Genomic DNA, 22,317 nt, shown 5'->3' on the forward strand with positions numbered 1-22,317 from the left:
GCGGAGTCCTGGAATGAAAGTGGAGAAGCTGAATCAAGTCTCCTTACATTGAGGCGATGGTGTGAGCGGAACTGCGCTTGAGGGCTAGCGTTGATGGCTCGTCGCGGAGCTCCTGATAGCTCCGCGAACCCTGTCTCGGCTCCATTAGTCTGTCACCAGCTGGCGTTAGTGCTCGGTCTTGACGTCAGAAGAGGCACTGCATGGGTGCTGTGGCAGACGGGTGGCTCCCCTTGAGACCTCGTCAACGTACTTTTATACGATACCGAACAATCACGGTGTTAAAACGAGTGCCCGAGGCTTCCCTTTCCAGCCGTCAAGCATCCGGACACTCAGAGCAACCCATCCTCTCCTGCAATCGATTTCGATTTTCCCAATGGCAGGGAATCTGGAACAAACGCCGCGGTCCGTTGAGAGGCCTAAGATCCATTTCTCCACTGATGGCTGGATCAACGATCCATGTGCTCCAGGCTACGACCCAAGGACAAAAACATACCATCTCTTCTACCAATGTATTTTGAACTCCTTACCGTGGAGATAATCCCTTTCGCCAGCTTGCAGCAGCTTACATAAAATCACAGGCAACCCAGCAGGATGCACATGGGGGAACATGTCCTGGGGCCACGTAGTGTCTAAGGACATGCTGATATGGTCGCCGGCCTCGACTTCGCCAATCCTCCTCCCAGACCAAATTTACGACTCTCAAGGCGTGTTTACCGGTTGTTGGATTCCTTCCACTGAGGACGCCCGTGACAAGACGTTGAGGATCGCTTACTCTTCTGTAAAGCACCTCCCCTTCCATTGGAGCACACCACCATACCCACGAGACGCAGCTGGCCTAGCAATAGCGACATCTTGTGATGGGGGAATTACATGGGAAAAGTCTCCCCGTAACCCAATATTGGCGGGGGAGCCATATGGCCTGCAAGTCACCGGGTTCCGTGATCCTTACGTGGCGCAATTGCCGGCCATCAGCGAGGCTCTGGGGACGGGTGTCACAACTTCTTATGGGCTGATCTCTGGTGGCATCCAAGACTTAGGGCCCACCACGTTCTTATACGAGATTGAAGATAATGCCGAAAAGTGGAAGTATCTGAGCCCTTTGGTCGACGTACCAGCCAGGTTCCAGCCGTCAAAGAAGTGGTGTGGTAACTATGGCGTCAACTGGGAGTGCACCAACGTCGTCACGCTGCACGCAGACTCTGAAAGCCGCAATTTTCTGATTATTGGAGCCGAGGGCGATGTTGAAAAGGCCCACGTGAAGAATTTTGATCAATCCGCAGGAGTTCCCTCGCGTACTGTGAGGGCTCAGTTGTGGATGTCGGGCGATCTCACTCGGACTGACGACGGGGCCAGGTTCCGATACGAGCGTGGGGGCTACCTCGACCACGGGACGTACTACGCTGCGAATTCGTTCTTGGACCCCGTCTCAAATCGCCGTATTGTGTATGGCTGGATCCCTGAGGAAGACATACCTTTGGAAGCTGCGAAGCGGAAGGGTTGGAACGGCTCTCTTGCCATTCCCCGTGAGATCTTTCTTCTTCGGATACCGAATGTGGAGAAGGCCCTGCACAGCAAGCTTTCAGATATATACCCATTCGAAATCAGGATCCAACCGGATGGTTCTACGACCATTTTCACTCTTGGAGTGAGGCCCATCGACGAGATGGCCCGACTCCGAGAAGCGAGTAGCCGGGTGCTCAAGCTGGAACCGGCAGTGATGTTACCTGATACAAGTGGTCTGGCACATCGGGCAATCTGCCAGACAAAGTCGGCAAGTTGGGAGCTCGAGGCAACCATTTCAATACATCCTGGGTGCGAAACTGTGGGCTTCCATCTCCGCCACAACAACGATTTGTCAATCCGTGTATCCGTTACCTTCTGTACTGTCACCGAAACCATCATCGTCGACCGCGAGGCTTCCACACCTGATACGACAATCAACAAATGCCCAGATGCCGGGCCCTTTACTCTACTGATGAAAAAAGAGACTGATGAGAACCGCGAGCTGGCAATGGAGAAGCTGCAACTACGCGTGTTTTCTGACGGAGACATTCTGGAGATCTTCGCGAATGATCGATTCGCTTTGGCTACTATGGTGTATTCGACAAGTTACAGTCAAGATAGCAGCGGGATTACTGCATTTGCAACCGGCGGCATAGGTAGTGCCGTGTTTGAAAGAGTAACAGTTTGGGATGGGCTAGATGCCAGGAATTTACCCGCCAGAGTTGACTCCCTCTCCGGTCAGAGAGACCCTTCGTGTCCTCCATAGGTAGACCTAGCTTAATCTTCATTATTTGCCTCATCAAACCAGGACTCAATCTCTGTCAGGCGATGAGCAAGGGATCTCTCCAGCAATGACAAAGATGGGCTGGCCTCCACGATTCGCCGGTCTACGGTGCTGGTGGACTTCAAGCACATGAGAAGCTGAGGCCAGTCCACTACACAACCAGCTCCAAGACAGGGTGTCCGAGCTGCTTGTATGGCAGCCATGGATGACATAAAGATGGAAGCATATAGCGTCCAGCGGTTGACAATGCAGTTACGAATGCTTATCAGCAGGCTTGGCATCAACTGAATGTATGCCTGGAAGAATCGCTTGCAGTGCTGAAGCACTTCCGAGGTGGCTACACCATCTTGAATACACTGGTAGACTGCCGGCCAGTATATTGATAACTTGCAGCAGTAATACTGGACACGTAGGAAGTTGCCCAGAGGTTCGACGAACATGGGGGTGTGGGCAGAGGCTAAAGCATCGATTTCGAGATTCTGAAAACGAACAGATTCTGGAAGATAGCCGCACCACTCATCGAGCTGTAGTTCCAACTCTAACGCGATGTTCGGAGCGTAGACAATTTCTCCCTGGGGTGTTCTGCGAATAGCGGTGTTGCAGCGGTGCAGCATGCGCCTCATGGAGATTTCGGCGAGAAAGTACGACTGCGTTTGGTCCGTCTGAGGAACGTCGGCGGATACGTTACTGCCTGGAGTAGTCGTTGAACCATGAGGCGAGCCCGTTTCGATGTCGAATTGCCACGCGCGGCGGCTGTCCGGTAGCGCGACCTGGTCGTCGTGGTCCCAAATTCCGCTTCCGATGACGTTGAAATGAATACGAAGCTCACTCTCCAGGAGCAGTACTGCCCAGTAGGCTCTTTTTAGATGCTCGTAGAGTTCGCCGTCGCCATCGCCCACGTATTTCAGGAGGTTTTGCACCTTGAACGAGGTAATCATGGCGTAGTCGTATGCCTGGTAGGGCTTGGAAAGACAGCAATGGTAGATGCTCAGAAGTACCAGACATTGAACACTCTCGATGCTCGTATCGATAAGAACTGCTGGCAAGGAGGCCATGGCGGCTTCCAGGTAGAGCTCGCTGGTGTTGTCACAACAGGATACTCCCAACTGGTGGTCCTGTTGGGCAAGAACACCAAGTGCAGCAACTAGCAGCACCATGCATGTCTCGGACCCTGGCGGCAAAGGCCCCGAGATGATGCTCAGATAGCGTTCTGAGAAGCGGGGGCGAAGTATTGGATACCAGACGTGGATATGCGTGGAGAAGGCAGCAAGGGCTGAGAGGGCTTGTTCTCGCTGAATGAGACGCACCCTCGATGAACTGTCTACCCCGACTGGCGCGGCATTCCTCTCCAGCGTCGCAAGCTCCTGCGCGAAACCAGGGCCAAGACCGAGGATGGACATCATGCACTCCGTTCCGAGCAGTTGGAAGGGCAGTTTCTCTTCGCCAGTGAAGACGTGGTTCTCCGGGATGTGCTCTAGGATACCCCCCGGGGCGACAGGGGGCAACTGGGTAGCAGGTAGGACGCTGGTGATGTAATCGAGTCGTTGGTTTATGGCAGCGAGCTCCATCTCGACTCCGTGGGCGAGTCAGCTCAGGTCGCGGGGATGCTAGAACATAGACGTACCTGGATGTAGGCGCAGGGGCTGCTTCGCTCTGTGCGTAGTGGCACTTGATGCCACGGGCGAGACAAAACCCACAGTCGGGTTTCCGACTATCGCACCTGGTCCTCCTCGCCCTGCAGGCATTGCATGCCGTCGTCGTCCTTGTCCGAGTCTTCCTCCGCGAAGTCCCCGACCGGGGCGTCGGCGAAGCGTCGGACAGAGTGGACATGTCTGGCATATCAGCTTCCATGGTGTTGTTTCCCGAGCAGTGAACGCAGTGAGGGAGGACAAAAGTCGGGCGTGTGCGTTATCTCCCCGATATGTCTTTATGGCCGTGTGAGGGACTTGATGAGCGGGGGCATTAGCACGCCACAAGGTCGCGGTGTTAGCTCCAAGTCCGCGTCGTTTAGTCACCTGTTCGTCGACTACATCCGGATGAATGGACCCGCCCGAGTACGGCGTCGTGGAGAATTAAACACCGTCCCGAAGCTTCACCAACAAGCCAATCACATTTCTCCCTGCCCCTCCAAAGTGATTTCCTTCCTCGGTGTGGCTCCCTTCATTTGCGTAGCATCCGTCTCCAGATCATCGGATTGCGGAGAGACATCCGACTTCATGACCTCTTGGCGGAACAAGTTTATACGTTTGGGCCAACAAGGGCACGAGACAGCGCATTTTCGTCTCCACGGGATGCAAAGCCGCCAGCCGGCCATCTTCGGACAGGTCCAAGATGAACATGTATATAAACCTATTTCTAAGTGAGCGTGTGTCACTGTCTCTACGACGACTCATCTCTCCAAGACCTTGATTCAACCGGGAAAACATTTCACAAGTATCACCACTACTACAACACCCAAAACATCATGAACAATTTCAGCTCCTCCCTCGGCAGCGACCTCCTCAGCAACGCTGCAAAGTTGAAAACGGCGCGCACCGCCCGCGTTTCCAGTTGGGATCACAGCGGTCTCAACGAAGATGCCTGGGTGATCCAACCAGGCGAGACGGCTGTCCTGGCGGACCTCGAGGGACCTGGCACCATCACCCACCTGTGGTTCGTCCAGACATGCCGCCGCATCATGGGCCCCGGCCTCATCCCATACTCCAAGTCCGGCGTCGCCATGATGGAGGTGCACAACGCTCTCGGCCTGAACTACGAAGTCAGCGATCCGGACTACTATCGCAAGGTGCTGATCAAGATGTACTGGGATGACTCGGAGACCCCAAACGTTTTGGCTCCCATCGGCGATTTCTTCTGCCTGGGCCACTCCATGGCAGCCAATTTCCAGTCACTCCCATTTACAGTATCCGTAAAGCCATCTGAGGAGAAGAAATTCGGCGGTGCCGCGGCGTTCAACTGTTACCTCCAGATGCCCTTCAACAAGCGCGCTCGCATCGAGGTCGAGAACCAGAACGACCAAGCTTACATTCAATACTTCTACATTGACTATGAGTTGCTCCCCGAGCCGCTCAGCAAGGACACCCTCTTCTTCCACGCGCACTGGCGCCGCGAGAACCCTACTAGCGGTTGGGCTCCTGAGAGCATCCAGACCAATAGCTTGGAAACACAGGTGCCCAATCTCGATGGTAAAGGCAACTACGTCATCTTGGAGACGGAGGGCGCTGGTCAGTACATCGGCTGCAACCAGAGCGTTGCCCACTTCCAGGGGACTTGGTGGGGTGAAGGCGACGATATGATCTTCATCGACGACGACACATGGCCCCCTTCGATGCACGGCACTGGCGGCGAAGACTACTTTAGCCAGGGTTGGGGCATGCAGAAGAACGCGTACCCCTTCTGCGGCACCATCATCCACGAGGAGGATGTGCCAAACCATCAGGTTAGCTACCGATGGCACCTTGCCGACCCTGTCCGTTTCAGCAAGAAAATCCGCGTCACCATGGAGACGGGGCATGCGAACCACCTGCGGGACGACTGGTCTACTACAGCGTACTGGTATCAGACCCTGCCTGGTCCCAAGCTCAACATCCTGCCGGCAGAGGATCGAATTCCCCGCAAGCCTGACTTCCCAGCTGGAGAGCACCCTGCACCACCACAGCTAGAGACTCTGGATCCCAAGAGAAAGGCCATGGTGGAGCAGCAGAGAGATCGGATGGATGCCTTTGTGCGGGACAGGGATGCATGGCTAGAGAGGCGGGCTCAAGACACGCGAGAGCGTGCGAAGAAGAACATTGAACATTCTAAGGATATTCGCCGACGCTTTCTCGAAGGACTTCAGGGGCAGCAGAAGAAATGAAATCAGTATTAGTGAAATTTGTAGTGAGATCTAAAGAACTGCTAGTTAACTGGTCATGGACCTCTTCACGATGACTAGGATATGTACCACAAATAAAACCCTCAAGATGGCTATAGGTTATTTAATCTGAGATATGCGGCGCTTGTGATGTTATTCGGCATAATTAAGGCCAACATACATCTGCCTAGGATCACGTTGTATCAACAAGTAACCGATCCTCGGAGAGTGTACTCTGCCTTTCTTGAGCCGGAGTTGATATGTTGTTCCAAAAATAAAGACGCCGTTTCAATTAATCTCTGCTATATCATAGGATTAACTTGTAGGTTTCATCTTGAGACTTTATATGAGACATACTTGCTAGCGCGGGATCGCACCACTACCCGAGAACAACGTGAGCCATCTCGCTTCCTCTTGGCTACGGCTGCTCCCGCCTTGCAAGAGCTCTGGAGGGTCGGGTGAGATGCTTGGCCTACGCAAAACCCTGAAGACGAGAAGGATGACGAGGATGAGCACCACAACGACGACGACGACAATAAGACCAGGGTGCGGTGCAAATACAGGTACAAGGGAAGGGTAACAACGCAAGCATCTAGACCCAAGTGTTCAAAACGCGGCTCACCCGAACAAGAATCGTCAGAAACGAACAGTCAGTCATCAGGCTCCAATTTGGATGCAGGCATGTACCTTGTGTGTCCAGGACATAATCCACTCTGGCGGTAGTTGCCTCTAAGTATTTGCAAAATCGAGGGCATCCTGGTCTTGGATGCGGGCAAGGGCTCTCTGAAGTTGTTGACGATGCACGATTGCAGCTTGCTTGGCTACTGTCTCGACTATGAGTGGACTAGAGCAATGTGCAACTGATGTTCCATCAAAGGGGTGTAGTGAGATATGGTGATGCGGGATGGAGTTCGACGGCTTGAGTGAGACCAACGCTGGGTGCGTGGTCATAAAGGCTCTAACGACGGTTGGCGCCTTAGACACTCAGGCCCATGAGCCACTGAAGCCACTTGGGCGGCTGCAATAGTTAGTCATGTCGCATTGCTCTTGTGAAAGATTAGTGTTCTATATCCGCATTTCATTTTCCTGGTGGCACAGAACAGCGCTGTTGTCTAGGCAACTATTGTATTGACGCGTTGAAGCGTGACAGGGAGATCCTAGACGTGGTGGCTGTTGAAGCCCTATACATATCTGAAAATAGCTAAAGAAGTTTGCAAGAGAGAGCGTCTAGAAAGGCATGTGTCTGCTCGCCATGAAGTTGCAGGAGTTACTGTGAGGTCCGCTTGACGAGCTTGTCCCGAAGGGTCCGAAGATAGTGCTCCCAGTGTCTCATCTCAGGCGGACTCGGTGCGTCTGTCGTGCTCGGCACTATCGTGGCTCAGTCTATGGCCATTGCTCTCAGAATCCGCCTTTTCACCGCCAACGCTCAGCACGCCTATGTGACCCGCAGCAGCCTCACGTTCCTTGAAAGTAATGGTGGGCCGCCACTTGGTGCTCTTGCGCGCGTCGCTGACTTCGTTGTATAGCTCGTCGACCTCTTCCAGTGCAAGCCCTTTCGTCTCGTAAATGAAGAAGTATACAAACGCCACGCAGACGAAACAGGCGCCAAACCAAATGAAAAAGATCTTGGACTGCAGGTTCGCGTTACCGGGCCCATAATTGACTAGATAGGGGGTAGCGTACGCGATGGCCCAGTTGAGTAGCCACTAGATGGGAGTTAGCAGGGGCTCAGTGATCCAGGGTTATTTGCCTCGTCCTGTGTCAGAAGACGAGCGAAACGGGAGGGCTTACGTTGGTTGCCGTTGTGATGGAGAGGCTCTTGGCGCGCGTGTGCAGCGGAAAGATCTCGCCAGTGACAACCCAGGCGATTGGTCCCCAGGTGGAGGCAAAGAAGAAGATATAGATGCAGATGAAGGCGATGCCAGCCTTTTGAGCCGCGACGTTATAGACAATAGTGTTACCGACACTGTCTTGGGCTGTCGTCAAAGTTCCCAGCATGGCGACAATAAACTGCGAAACGCACATACCGACGGCACCCCAGAAAAGGAGAGGGCGGCGTCCCCATTTGTCGATGGCGTATAGTCCAGGAATAGTCGATCCAACATTGACGCATGAAGTGATGACCTGAATGATGAAGGAGTCGTCCATGCCGGAATTTTTGAAGTACTGGGTGCCGTAGTAAAATATGAAATTGATACCAGTGAACTGCTGAAGGGCTTGGAGTCCCATGCCTGTCCATTGTCTCTTGGCCAACGGACCGCGGAAACAGTCAATGTAGCTCGATTTAGTCAAGTTCCGTTCGTAGTCGTGGTTCGCTTTGATTTCGCTCAGCTCTCCCAAAATCGAGGGATGATCCGGGGCAAGTCTCCGGAGCTTCGCTAGGGACTGAGCGGCCTGCTCAACCTTGTCTTTCATTATAAGGTAACGGGGAGTTTCTGGAAGCACTAGCATGCCGCCAATCAAAACGAGAGCGAAGGCGAATTGCACGGCGATCGGGATACGGTATGAGCCAGTATCATCTCGTGCCTGGGTTGCGTTATTCACCACTGCGGCAAGGAGAAGGCCGATAGTAATGGCGAACTGGTAGGCACCAACAATAGCGCCTCGGATCCATTTCGGGGCCGTCTCAGATTGATAAAGTGGAACTACACAGGATCAGTATAAAAGTAGTACAGGTTGCTGCATCAGGATGGATCGTACTCAAAGCTGAGATTAAACCGACACCGAAACCAGCCATGAATCGGCCAGCTAGGAAAAGGGGAATCGAGGTGGCTGCCGTCTGGAGAATAACGCCCAAGTTAAAGACCCAGGACGATGCGATGAGTGCCCATCGGCGACCAATATAGTCGCCGAGGAACGGCGAGGAAAGGGCGCCGAAAAAGGTGCCTGCCGAGAGAATAGAGACAATCGCTGCGGACTGGGAAGGAGAAACATCAGGGTGACCTTGAGAATCCGTGTAACCGGTCGAGAAGAGTTCTTTCCAGTGCTCCATGGCCAGGATACCGCCGATAGTGCCGGTATCATAGCTAGATCATTCCGTCAGTCAATATTATACGGCGCAGAAGGATGATCAAGATCATACCCGAAGAGAACGCCGCCGAAGGCGACAAAGGCGCCTATGGCGATAGCCGGCCAAGATTTACCGGCCTCATCTTTGGGCTTGGAGAGAGCGAGCTTCGACACGCCCATTGTGTTGGATTTTCGTGACTCTTTTATAAGCTGTGGAGTTTCGCAGTAGCGTCTTGACTGAGAGTGAGGATGTAGGAATGAGCATCATGGTGTCCCTTGGGACGTGGGTAGATAGATATAGAATCTCGTTCGCGGAGCTGGCGTTGTTGATGCTTCATCATTGTCTCTCCATGTCACGTATTTCCCGGTTGGGAACCAACATGACACGACGTAGCTTTGCGTGTTACTCGCAGTGGATACATGGTGGGGATTCCGCACAAGGGAGGTTCGGCCATGCCGATGGGCCAAGGGAAGTATTGCGTTACCCTTATCATCCCCTTTGACTAATTACAATCAGACTTGGAATCCATAATGCGGAGAAATACACTCTAGGCCCATAGCATCCTCGAAAGTAAGGGTCTAGTGTCATAGATAACGAGGCTTGGTTTAACCCCCTTCCCGAGATGGAAGGTAGAGTAGATGAGAGATTAATTCAAAGTCCCAGGATGACGAAGAGGGTCACAAAGGTAGTTGTCATTGGGCCATTGCCCTGCAGTCAGCTGTCAAAGCGCTTGAGGATGGGCTGGAATAGTTGCTAGGATAACCGGGGGGGTAAATGGTCATTGGCCACCTGCTCAGAGGGAGGCGAGCTAGAAGGAAGCGTGTCTCGCCTATTAAGCATATCGGAGACTTGAGTCATGAGCGTATTATCCGAGATGGATGGACTAGTGAATGAAAGCACATGTTTGGATTTGGGATGACAACTCGGCAAGTCTGAGTCAGGCAGTCTTGAGTTCTCTTTTTCTTCATCTTCTGTCGACCCAGCAACAGAAGGAGAGATGATCAGTTGTAGCGTAATAGAGCACACAGCTGTCCGGCAGACGGAGTTTTGCTACGGCGCATGGATTTTTACACAACCCACCTGCCCAAGGAGGATGGTAGGAAATGTGGCATCTGTCATACTCCATGAAAGGCAATGGAGAGGGTAACTCCGCTCTCTCCGGTGTGTACATCTGGTGTACATCTGGTGGTGAGAGCGGAGTAGAAGTCAGGACGGTAGACGCGGACCGGACCTTGTAGCCCGCGGTGGGACGACGTTATCGAAGTTTAGACGAGGAGGTCGCTTCTGCGGAGCTGCAGAGAAGCCATGCTAGTAGCCGCTAGAGACCTTCTAGCGGCCTTTGAGAACTACGCGAGTGCGTTCGACTCGAGCCACGTCTGTCGGGCGTCTGGAAACCGGGGTTTGTGCTTCTAGATCAGGATCAGCTGCTTCTAGAACAGCGAAAAGCCTTCTAGCGTCCTTCTCTGCAGAGTAACCCTCAAGGCCAAGCACCAATACCAAGCTTCTGCGCAATCGCCTGGGTCATCCACAGTACTATGTAGGCCTAGCTCATGGTACGACGACGTTGGCAGGGGGCTTCGATGCTACATGACACCATCTCCGATTAACTCCTGGAGACGCTGGAGATGGGGTAATTCCGAGCACGGAATATGTTTGGGTTACATCGCGTCCCCACAGTCGCGGAGTAATCGGATATATCCCGATATTCCTGGCTCTCCCTCGCTCTCTAACTGCTAAAGGCAGGTCTTGTTCTCCCCCGCACGCTCTCCGCACTCGCCTTCCCCTGCTAGGCAAGCCGTGACAATTGCGGAGACGATGTCCTCGGACCGACACGTACGACTAGGGCAAGGCACGCCAGGATCTCCATCAGCCTATGTGAACATGTGTTGCAAAGCCTCGAGCCCTTCCAAGGCCAGAGTTGGGTTGACTGCAAAATACAGGTGGATGCCTCGTTACCATAGTTAGAGAATGTTTATATATTAACTCAATGCTGCTGCTCTGGTGAATGATTGAAGTACACCAGTCCCCTTTTCTCATTGAGACCCCAAGACGTAGTTACTCCCTCTTCATCTACTCCTTGTTTGAATCTGGCGCAGCCCATAAGCAGGATGCATCTTATCCCTCTTCCACGATCGTCCCAGACGCTCGCTCTGCTGACGCTGTCTTTGTCAACCGTGTTTGCGGCTTCGGTCCCAAAACTCCCAAACTGTCACGCTCACCAATACCCGGGCCCTCGCAACCCCAGTTTCGAGACTGGCACGCTCGAAGGCTGGCAGGTCATCAGCGGAGATGCATTTGGAAGCAACTCAGTCAGCTCTGCTACGTCATATTGGGATGGTCCTTTCCATCAGGTCGGCAAGAACTTCATCTTCGGCTTGTCGCAAGCTGGCGAAGCGGCCGTCGGCCAACTCCAGTCAAGCTCATTCCGCGCCAGTTCTGTCATGAGCTTCCTCATTGGCGGCGGCTATGACCCTGCCAACCTCTACATTGGTCTCGTGCGTGAGAAGGACAACAAACTCCTTCTAAAGCAAACAGCCACCAACGATGAGGCCCTGATCCGCATTATCTGGGACACCAGCAAGTGGGCAGGGCAGATGGTGCACTTGGTTGTGCATGACAGCAGCACTTCGAACTCGTGGGGCCACATCAACATTGACGATGTCCGCGTCGGCTGTGACGCACTCGGCGATGGGAAAGGCCTCACCTTCAATGTACTCGGCGAGTCAAATCAACCGCCAGCAAGCAGCTCAGCGGCCTGCTCGCTCTTTGCCGCAGACCCCATGCGCCCTCAGTTTCATTATACTCAGTATCAGGGCTGGATCAACGATCCGGCTGGCCTCAGCCAATGGCGAGGGCACCATCACCTCTTCAGCCAGTTCAACCCGGACGCGCCACTATGGGGTCCTATGTATTGGTCTCACGCGGAGAGCGTCGATGCGGTGCATTGGCGCGAGTTGCCTGTTGCCCTATCCCCGAATAATGCAAGCGACCCCAAGGACACTTCTGGGCGCTTCACCGGCAGCGCCGTCGTCGACAAACTTCATGGCAACAAACTGCGCCTCATCTTCACTGACTATACGGACACGTCTTTTCACCCTGGAGCAGTCCAGGAGGTCGTATCCACCGCGACCAGCGCAGATGGCGTCCACTTCGACCTCGATTTGAAGAACCCTGTGATTGCTGGCCCTCCCGCGGGAGCGCCCATCTTCTTCCGAGATCCCAAAGTCTTTCGTGACCCTACAGACAACTCGTGGAAGATGGTAGTCGGCTCGAGCAACGACGTCAGCGGCAGCGTGCAGTTGTATCGCTCCACCGACCTCGTCTCCTGGTCCCACGTTGGCATCCTCTACACCGGCGATGGCAGCACCGGCACCGTGTGGGAATGTCCCAACTTCTTCCCCCTGGGTGACAAATGGGTCCTGTTCTATGGCGGAAACGCGTTAGGGTGGTACGAGACAGGCACATACAACGGTTCAGTCTTCACCAGCGAGAAGCGTGGCCTCATCGATGCCGGCCCTGACAGCTACGCCATGCAGTGGTACAAGGACGCCTCGGGCCGTGACCTGGCCATCACTTGGATGGGAAACTGGCCCACGCCAAAGTGGCCGAGCCGCGTCAACGGCTGGGCTGGATCGCAGTCTGTAACCCGGGAGCTTTTCATTCGCAACGACGGAGGCCTAGGCAGCCGTCCTATCGCTGCCCTTGACAATCTTGCAAGCGGTCCGGCGAAGAGGTTCGGGCGGCGGAGGGTCGACGATGCCGCTCTCTTTGCCGGGAGCACAAAGACGGCGAGACTGCAAGTCGCCGTGGACCTCGGCGCGACGAAGGCCTCATCAATCACCATCTCGCTGTTCAAATCCAAGGCAGAGGCAGTGCTGCTGACTTACACCACAGCTAACCGAACTCTGACGCTTGACACGAAGAATGCCGGGTACGGCCAGGCGGGAACGTGGCAAGCTGTCATCGATGGCTCGGCCAGGAACAAGCTGATGCTGGATATATTTATCGACCGTTCTAGCCTGGAGGTCTTTGCGGGCGATGGGACGGTCATGACGGCTACCGTTTGGCCAAGATATCAAGAGTCAAAGGACATCACCATTGTTGGACATGGGGGGACTGCAGCGTTTGAATCCATCAACCTAACGCCTCTTGGTTCGAGCTGGTGCTAGTGGTGGACGCATGTCTCTTTGCGAACCCCGGAGGGTAGAGAAGAGGGTGGCATGGTGGGAATGAGGTGACGGACGGAAGGCTTTCCTTTTCTCTCTGGTGACATATTTCCTGGTTCTTTACTGTATCGGTACTGCAAACTGTACATTTGTGCGCCAGGAGTTGTGGCCAATGTGGCTACGTACCCAATCTTAGGGTTACATTGTCTCCCATCTAGACCCAGACGTAGTACATTTTTACAATGACAGGTGTTCTCAGAACCATGGAGTGGCAAACTTGAAATGCCGCACATGTTCTCTACCAGCACGAATCACATCAAACGTGGGTGGCAGAGGCGCGAAACTAGTGCCCCGTACCGTACACACCCTTGGGCCCGACCAACCAACCAACCCCATGATATGATGATGATGATGATGATGATAGCACTCTACTCGCACTAACATCGATCTAGTTTGGCGGGTGCGGTGGCGTGCCCGAGCCCTAGCAGATTTAAAGCACAACCCTGCGAGGAGATGGGGTGCAAGACAAGGGTCATGAGAAGCCACTACTGTAGCTAAGCCTAAGATCACCGTCTCCACGGAACTAGGAGTCGAATGTCGAATGCGGGGTAATTAGTTGGTCCATTTGGTCTAGGGACTGCAATGATAAATCCCCCCGTCATCCACCCTGCATGGCCGCATTTTCTCGCATTCCAAGTTCCAACACCCTCCCACCTCCCTCCAAAGGCGGCGCCATGGCAAACACGCCATCACCCCATGAGTTCAAGCCGTCGAGCCCAGCGCAACTGACGCTGGAGGCATGGTCGCAGGGCTTCATGGTTGGGGCCTTGGTCATTATGGCCGGCATTACCCTCGCCAACATGCGCAGTGGAGTACTGCTCCATAAACTCATTCTGATCGAGGTCAGTGCAATCGTGTGTTCGTAGAGCATGCAAACCCGGTTGCTTACCATGGCCAAAAGCTCGTCCTGGCTGTACCCAACGGTTTCTTCACCTTCTTTGATCCTCCCGTCTGGGGCTGGTATCTTTCCTCAACTGCTGTCCTCCTCATTACATCCTGGACCATGCACAACATCATCGCATGGATAAAGAACAAGCCGTTCCTCCAGCCACGGGGCAACTTGATATACATCAGCACCATAATACTCGCCCAACCATACTGGGTACTAGAGATCTACGCGAACTTTGCTTATTATAATGACATCAACAACCGTCTTTTTATTTCCACCCGCCCGTTTGAGGCCTTGTGCCGGTAAGGTTCCCTTCCCCCACACACTTTGGTTTGCTCTCCCACTCACCCCTTCTCTTTAGCGACCCATGGTGGGTATTCACAACTGCCAACCTTTTCTGGAACATCAAATACCGCTACGAGTTCGGTTTTATTGAGATTGTCCGAGTATCTCCACGTTTCGGCATTTTACTTCTCAGCATGTGTCTGAGTCTCGTCTTCATTACCGTCGACCTTTTGTCTGTGACTCCGGTTCTAGCAATCGGCGGTATCAACCCGTTCTGGAAGTTCGCCCTTGTCTTCAAGTGCCTCACCGACACCATCATTCTTGACGACTTCAAAACGGCCTTGGACAAGCTGAGCCGGCACAAAATGAGTCAGATATATCAACTCCCCTTCAGCATTCGGAGCAGCGAACTGCGGCCTCAGGGGGCCCAGATGGATAGAAGAGTAGAAGACGCTGTATCTTGGAATGAGAGTGCTGTTATGGTATCGATCGAGCAGATTGAGAGGATTCCCAGTGATGCGGACTTGAGCATATCGACTGCGAACGGGGTTCCCTATCCCCCTCCCATTGCGTCAACTCATGAGATAATGGGCGCTGTGAAAAAAGGGAATGACGGGAAGAAAGCATCAACTGTCACACCCTTTGTTTGCATGAGATGTGCGTCAAAACTCCCAGGGCGACCTGGGACGAGAATGTGAAGTCTCACAACAGAGATCGATGAGTTGATAAGTTTGCAGTCTTGTTCTGGCAGTGCCCCTGAAAAAGAACCTTTAATATTCTCAGTCTCAGTCACACTGAGGCAGGCCCACAACTCTAAAAAACATTTGAGAACAACCGCTATAATGAATACTAATCTTGTCAATTGTCTAAGCGGCCCGATGTCATGATTCATAATCTCTCCAGTTCCCAGGCTATCTTTAAGCCAGACTAGCGCCCAACCGTATTTCCAGAACCCTCCAAGCAGGATTTAAGCACCTGGTAATGGAGAAGCCAAACCCAGTCGCGGGATCTTGAAGGTTGATCAGGGTGATAGGAGCGGGATGCTTCAATTAAACGGACCACAATCAGCACCACAGGGCAATTTTATCAATTAATCTTCCGCTGCAGATGCTGCGGAGGTTTTGATGCTGAGGAATTGAGTCAGCTCCCTCTTTCCGACTACGGAAGGTTTTATTTTGCAATCGCAATCGCAAAGGAAGTGTTCCCAAGACGAGACCAACGCGGATGGGCTCTACTTTGTACCTCGCTGATCAAGTTGAAGTCCGCTCGTAAGACCGCCCTTACGCTTGAAAGCGAACCCTTATGGCCAGAATTGATGACGGATACTTCGGGGATTAGCCTTGATTCAGAGGTGAACGGTTCATGTGCACCTGCGCGAGCGGCGTGCTTTGCATACTCGATGACCGGAACGCAGCCCTGTGTTTTTTCTCAGGCAATTCAACCACGGATTAGCCCACCCGCGCCTTAAGTTCAGGGTTCAGGATTACCACCTCCAGGGTGCATTGCCTGCGCAGCCATCATCGTCCCATACCCTCCCACTGTCCATCGATTCCCCCTCGTCCCAGAAGACTGGGCCGTTTCTATTGGCATGGAAGCTGTCAGGTTTACATCGCCGCATACGCGTTACTTCAAACAGGACCGCTTGAATTCACTTGATGCAGTCAGGTGTGAATCGCTTTGCGCGTCTTTGAGCAGGCAGGTCGACTTTAGCAGCAGGAAGGGACGGAAAACAACACCCAACTCATTAACCTTCCCTAGGGGAAATGCACAGAGAGTCGTCGCACAGGCGTCTTGGCCGGTCAGCCCGAAGCTGCACCAGATTACGCGTATGAGGTCGGATCAACCTGAGGCTTATGTCTCCTGATAGGGAAGCATCTCATGAGATTGTATATCGGGTCGGTCGCAGGAAAGTTCGCTGGCAAGGCATCAATGGGGCCTGCGGCAGACCGATATCTGAGGGAGGTTGAAGACGGAGGTTGGACAGGGAACGTAGTGATGGCAAGAAGGCTCAAATAAATCTCTCAAAAATGAAGGCAATCAATTAATAGACTCCCTAGCAGCCTCGAGCCCTTCCGGCCTCTCTGACTTCTAGGAAGAATCTCTGATGAAAGGAAAAACGATGATTTCCCCCAGTGACGGCACTGACCTCCCCTTTTAACCCCATCCGGGTCACCCTAGAGACATCCCCGCTAGCGACCAGCTAGCCCAAGTGTCCCTAACCGCCTGTCACACGACCATGAAAGACTACTCAGAGCTGAACGAAGAATAGGGGTTTATCTTACAACCCCTCTGGGCACGGTACCGGTCTGTAAATATCCGCGTATAAGAAGATTCTTGATCCTTCTGACGAGGGCTAGACTGATCCGGTCCGGAGGCCTAGCACGGTAGCGGTTAGGTTGACCACCTGATTAATTTCTTGCCAGACTCCTTAACGGGGGTCTAAAATGGCTCGCCCGTAGTTGGCTGGAAACACGCAATTAGAATCATCCTTCACTCGCCGCTGATCTTGCCCCCTCAGTATGTATTGTTCCTGCCTCAATCCTTGGGCTTTATCTCTGGTGCGGGAGCCGTTATTTTCCTCTTCAATCTCATACGCTTATTGCCGGACCGGTCTTAACATAACCGGGTGCATCAATTTGATATACCCTCCAAGCGCCTGAAAAGAGTGCTATCCCTTTGTACGTCGTGGCTAGAATAACCTACCACTAATCGACATCCTCCAAACGAACCTACGTTAGCTTATCTTGACTCAGAGTATGACACGATGGAGTTACCCACATATACCAATATACTTGTGCAGCTCATACAAAGCAATCACATCGCCTTGGTGAAGCTTAATAGGCCACAATCGGGGAACTCGTTGCAACCACAACTGCTATCCGAGTTGGGTTCTGCCTTGAAAGTGGTCAACAATCACCCGGAAGTCCGTATTATTATTCTCTCGGGCGAAGGACGGTTCTTTTGCACGGCATGGATTTAGTGCATACCGATAGCATGTCATTTGCAAAGAGCTCTGACTTTCACCAGCTGAATAGGACCCTTATCTTGTCGGAAAAGGTCATAATCGCCGCAGTTAATGGTCCTGCTGTTGGCTATAGCGTCAGCACTCCCGAATTATACGATTTAGTCTATTCCGTACCCGATGCGTATCTGTTCACGCCTTTTGTCAAACAGGGCATGGCAACAGAAGGAGCATCAAGTTTCTCGTTTCCCTTCCTTATGGGCCACCAGAGGGCTGCCGCTCTCTTTCTCGCCGGAGAACGAATCACGGCACAAGAAGCACGGGATCTCGGGCTGATCAATAAGATTTTCCCCAAGGATACCTTCTTTCCAAGCGTGATGGAGATCGCTGAGAGTCTATCACGGTCGCCTCCAGGATCACTCAAAGCGACTAAAAGATTGATGAAGGAGCCGGTATTGCAACGTTTACTTGATGTTAATAACCGCGAATATGATATTATTCATGCTGATAGGTATGGCTTTGGAGAGTACAAGGAAGCCGTCAACAAGTTTGAATTCGAACAGCAACAGAAGGCTAAGTCAAGAAGTAAAATATAGCAAATTAGTTTCCGTAGAGACGCGGAATTTGACATCGCATCTAATATCCTATATGACATACGCATCAATGATAGTGGTCATAGAGGAAGGCGTTGCAAGGACAGCCAGATCAAGGGGTGGTGGTCGCAAGAGCCTGCTGCTTGCCATTTACGCTATTCTTTGAAGGTCAGATAATCGGCCCCTTTTTGTTATCGGATGCTGAATCTCTGAATATTACCACCCCTGCCAGATCTGGCCAGTCCGATCGCCTCTCCATCCATCAGCCCGGGAACAATGCAAGTTCCAACGTGGACATAGTGATCAGCTTCCTTGCGTAAAATGACGGGATATTTTGAGCCTTGGAGAATGCAGACTTTGTCCTGCCTCGCACAACCCCATGGGGCGATTCCAAGATAATCCTTGGATATTCGAAAGATAGTGTGTTTATCTTGTCGATGCGCTACTTCAATGACAGATATCATAGCGCTTAAGATGGATGAACCCCGGTATTCACGGACAACCGAGCCTACGACATACTCCATGTATCGCTGTGGGCTTTCCATGAAGAGGGGAAGATGGTCGGGGTCTCCATAATCCGCGGAAATATAGCCGTGCTTCGATTTAGCGTCCGATTCTGGATCTAAAGCCGCTCGGAGGGTGTCGACATCTAGTGTTCTCAGGGCATCAAGCAGAGGATCAAGGCGAAGGAAGAAGATCGAATCGCTTCCCAGGTTGTCTGAAGCGTAATGGCTCACTGGGTGGATACTTGCGAGCAGTCGATACACCGCCACAATCGGATTGGTGCCAGTAAGTGAGCGGAATGTCGGCGTCATCTGACAGAAGACTTTCTTGAGTTCGTTGAATATCCTCCCATCGTTTTCGTTGATATTGACCTTGAGTTCCATTTCGTCGATGCTGATGATGGAGTCAATTTCCACCCCTAGAACATACAAGTGTTGCCCCTGAATTGTTGCACTGGGTTTGTCCGGGTAGATAATGCCTGCTCCGGCATCGAAGATAGCATCGGAATGAGTGGCAAGCCCCTGAGACAGCGGAGCGGAAAACCTTGGACACCACGACGGAAAATTGGTAGCAGTACTGTCGGACATGCCGATGCCAGAATAAGTTAGAAAGACAAGGCTTTCAGGTTGCTGTAACCGCTGGCAATGATCCAGATACGCCCGAATAAAGTCGCGGTAGACGTCCGCCACGGTGGTGGCGGGACTGTAGTCCGGTACCACGTCAAGGTTCAGGACACCAAGAAGACCGTAGATGAGGTCTTTTGGATCCGTCGACTCTAGCTTTCGCGCGATCGTGAATGCAAGGTCCCATTGATTGCTGTTCGAACCATCAACAGCCCGAGGGACATTGTCGCCTTTGTGAAAGTTTCGACGTCCTTCTGAAACCCAGGTAAGAGGAGCCCATATATCGGGAGAGCTGGTGCCGAAAAGGTTCAACCAAATCGAGCCATCTAGAAACGAGGGCTTTGGCGTCTCGGCCTTTAGGACAGCGGCTCTGAGTGCCCTCAACTGTTGACTGACACATAGGACCTTGTCGAGATGTAAATGTCGAGAGGAAGTGAAAAGGTAGACATCCTTGGGAAGGACAAGTTCCTGATATATCCATAGCCTCTTCCAGTATTCTTTCTCCATGAGGTGTATGGTGCCATTCCAACGCGTGTTCATCGTGCGGCCGTTGTCTTTATGGTCCCAACAAAGCCACGGATGAGGTCGAAGCAAGTCAAACTTAACGAGCTCGTCCACACTTAGACCGTCGACTTCGTGCGCCAGCGTGGCGAAAGTGTCCATGCCCCAGCCCAAGTAATCGTAACTCGACGCCTCAAGTCCAAGCCAGGAGAAGACAAATTTGGCCGAAGAATATATCGATCCCATCATCCGTACTTGCCTGCTGCGCTCCGAAAGGTCTGCCTGGTTGATGCAAACAGCATCAACCCAGATGCGTAGTCCAGACAGAGTAACGTCCTGGTGGATGCTAGCCCAAACGTTTTGGGAGTGGTGAAGTGCATGGGCCAGGTTGTCAGTGACGGCGATGGCTTGGCCATTGATGCTTATGCCCTCAGTTCGGGATTGATCCCCCCATACATAAGACAACGCAATAAACTGAGGGTTGATGTCTAAAGATGCCACTTCTAGGCTCCAGAGTGTGCAATTCTCCTCAAGGGAAATGACCCGAAGCAACCGTATCTCCCTCGAGTCTACTGGGAGGTGCTTGTACAGGTCTGTTGAAGACGTAGCCATGGTCTAAGGGCGAATCTGATCTGATGGGCCAAACTAAAGACTATGTTGAGCCGGAATGCTGTGGTGAATGAAGAGGGCCGTTTGAAGAGTGTCCCTAAAATCGCGCTTTGCCTTTAACAAGATAGCAGTGAGCGGTCTCGGTGTTACGTCGAATGGTACAGTTGGTGTTTAAATGGAGGAAATGGAATAGAAACTTGAATTGGTAGTCTGCAGGCTAGTCTTTTAGGAGGCGGGGCTGCAGCCGGATTATTATATAACCCGATTAGCTGGAATTTCAGAGTGCCGGAATTCTGCTGAATTAGCTGTTTATAACTATCACTGCTAGCTGCTAATAGCTGGTATAATAATAGTATGTAAATAATTATACTATATTTATTTTAATAAATTATAATATTTCTTTTAGTTATTTAAATATTATAACTTATATTAAAATTAAATAGTTATAATTAATAATAACTATATATTTTTTTAATAAGAATATTTAATATTTAAATTTACTGTATTTTTATTTCATATATTAGAGTTACTAAAATTTCAAGATACTTTTTTTAACAATAGTATATTTTAATTTTATATTTACAGTTAATTTCTACCTACTAAACAGAGCTATATATAGCCTCAGAATGCCTGAAATTATCTGAGATATGGAAATAGCATAAGTAGCGCAATTGTTAAATCCGCTCGATATTATCCAATCTCCAGCTTCATCCATCATGCATATCGCATCCCATTTCCCGTAGGAGAGAGCGTAGAGGACATACAGTACGTGCATACTATAAGCCCGTACTAGTTGAAGCCCCGATTCTCTCTCATATCACGGGGATACAGAGGATGACATTCTATGGATATTCCAATCCCAGTTGTTAGTTTGATAGTTATATAGCAATACAAACGAGTCGTGGCTCTTAGTGCTATTGTCCCTAAGAGCCTTGAGACTCGACTCGTACTTGATTAATAACTCCTTGATGGCAAGCACAGAATTGGTGTCGTCGTATCCTCCAAGGCTGGGGTGCTCACTCCTGCATGGACTTCCATTATATCGCCGAGGATCGCCATCAAAGGAAGAAAGTACTCCAAAAAGGAAGTCCCAGTAACTATGGTGTAAGGCTCCAGCTTGCGGTTTTGCAACTCCTTAAGCGGGCATGAGTCTAGAGTCTCCCAGATAGCTTCAGGCAGCGGTGCTATCATAGTCTTGTTAGAGTCTTACGCTATTTCATTCGAAGGCACTAGAGCCTACCGTACACTTCACATTTAGACTCGGGTATGGAAAGAGTGGTATTGAACGACAGTGCCAGATGCCGGTCCAAGCTGTACCAAAGCCAAAACACCCTCCGGCGTTCCTCACGATGCTCCAAGTTCACGAGCGTTGATCCCCTTTGCTCAATGTGACAGGAACAGAGTGGGTTGGAGCATGACGGCCCGAACTCTGAGCAAGCTTCGTCTTCTCGGTTTAGTCTCAAGGAGAATGCCAGTCTTGTGGCCTTGGACCACCACTTTTGGCTGTCAGACTTAAAGTCTGAGCCCGAAACTGTGATTGACAGGAGCATGAACGTCATAACATCATCGATGGCACCGGCAGGCTGGTTTGTGGCTGTTATTAGAATCGCCAGCGAGTGGGCCAGGTCGGAGTCGGACCTGTCAATCTCAGCGCGTAGGCCTCCTGAACCAACATCAGCTGACAACGAACGGACTTCATCGCTAGACTACTGACTGACCATGAACACATCTCCATCTGTCTGGATGTCTCTAAGATATAAGTGAGATAACCACGTTGTACAAGTCGTTGATAATCTTCGCTCTCGAGCTAGGAACCTGCAGGAGCGTTATATCAGCTGTGTGCGCAACACACCACATAATTGTCGTCATCAGTGCCGGTGTCGAGAGTTTCGGATTGGCAGTGTTAGTAATAGACTGCTTTCGGAAGATTCTTGTAAGGATATATGGAGAAGCATCGTGCAATAAAGCGCTCATA

At 51.8% G+C, this 22,317-nt stretch overlaps 8 protein-coding genes across 8 annotated transcripts; 5 read left to right on the top strand and 3 right to left on the bottom strand.

The window, feature by feature from the left end:
- Positions 1-373: 373 nt before the first annotated feature.
- On the top strand, positions 374-2,269 carry BGZ61DRAFT_359637 (glycosyl hydrolase; the record flags this gene model as incomplete). The annotated part of the gene is made up of 2 exons (XM_046241096.1): positions 374-509; positions 579-2,269. The coding sequence occupies 2 exons, from the start codon at positions 374-376 to the stop codon at positions 2,267-2,269; spliced, it is 1,827 nt and encodes a 608-aa protein (XP_046100922.1).
- An 11-nt stretch (positions 2,270-2,280) lies between these two features.
- On the bottom strand, positions 2,281-4,138 carry BGZ61DRAFT_359515 (uncharacterized protein; the record flags this gene model as incomplete). Its single annotated transcript, XM_046241087.1, has 2 exons — positions 2,281-3,855; positions 3,902-4,138. 2 exons carry the CDS (start codon positions 4,136-4,138, stop codon positions 2,281-2,283), a joined length of 1,812 nt encoding a protein of 603 aa, XP_046100923.1.
- A 613-nt stretch (positions 4,139-4,751) lies between these two features.
- Positions 4,752-6,143, top strand: BGZ61DRAFT_590955 (uncharacterized protein; the record flags this gene model as incomplete). Its single annotated transcript, XM_046256660.1, has 1 exon — positions 4,752-6,143. One exon carries the CDS (start codon positions 4,752-4,754, stop codon positions 6,141-6,143), a length of 1,392 nt encoding a protein of 463 aa, XP_046100924.1.
- Positions 6,144-7,409: 1,266 nt separating this feature from the next.
- Positions 7,410-9,571, bottom strand: BGZ61DRAFT_590956 (general substrate transporter; the record flags this gene model as incomplete). The annotated part of the gene is made up of 5 exons (XM_046256661.1): positions 7,410-7,846; positions 7,932-8,785; positions 8,841-9,166; positions 9,223-9,359; positions 9,557-9,571. The coding sequence occupies 5 exons, from the start codon at positions 9,569-9,571 to the stop codon at positions 7,475-7,477; spliced, it is 1,704 nt and encodes a 567-aa protein (XP_046100925.1). The 3' UTR covers positions 7,410-7,474.
- Positions 9,572-11,258: 1,687 nt separating this feature from the next.
- On the top strand, positions 11,259-13,319 carry BGZ61DRAFT_359956 (glycosyl hydrolase; the record flags this gene model as incomplete). Its single annotated transcript, XM_046241122.1, has 1 exon — positions 11,259-13,319. The coding sequence occupies one exon, from the start codon at positions 11,259-11,261 to the stop codon at positions 13,317-13,319; it is 2,061 nt and encodes a 686-aa protein (XP_046100926.1).
- A 731-nt stretch (positions 13,320-14,050) lies between these two features.
- On the top strand, positions 14,051-14,989 carry BGZ61DRAFT_496654 (uncharacterized protein; the record flags this gene model as incomplete). Its single annotated transcript, XM_046251043.1, has 4 exons — positions 14,051-14,218; positions 14,278-14,567; positions 14,627-14,919; positions 14,973-14,989. 4 exons carry the CDS (start codon positions 14,051-14,053, stop codon positions 14,987-14,989), a joined length of 768 nt encoding a protein of 255 aa, XP_046100927.1.
- A 2,325-nt stretch (positions 14,990-17,314) lies between these two features.
- Positions 17,315-18,065, top strand: BGZ61DRAFT_481519 (ClpP/crotonase-like domain-containing protein; the record flags this gene model as incomplete). Its single annotated transcript, XM_046249294.1, has 3 exons — positions 17,315-17,473; positions 17,578-17,964; positions 18,024-18,065. 3 exons carry the CDS (start codon positions 17,315-17,317, stop codon positions 18,063-18,065), a joined length of 588 nt encoding a protein of 195 aa, XP_046100928.1.
- Positions 17,987-20,512, bottom strand: BGZ61DRAFT_457213 (heterokaryon incompatibility protein-domain-containing protein). The gene has a single exon (XM_046246626.1). The coding sequence runs from the start codon at positions 20,343-20,345 to the stop codon at positions 18,297-18,299; it is 2,049 nt and encodes a 682-aa protein (XP_046100929.1). The 5' UTR covers positions 20,346-20,512; the 3' UTR covers positions 17,987-18,296.
- Between the last annotated feature and the right edge of the window lie 1,805 nt (positions 20,513-22,317).

This window comes from Ilyonectria robusta (assembly GCF_021365365.1).
Source record: "Ilyonectria robusta strain PMI_751 chromosome Unknown BGZ61scaffold_18, whole genome shotgun sequence".
Classification (NCBI taxonomy): Eukaryota; Fungi; Ascomycota; class Sordariomycetes; order Hypocreales; family Nectriaceae; genus Ilyonectria; species Ilyonectria robusta.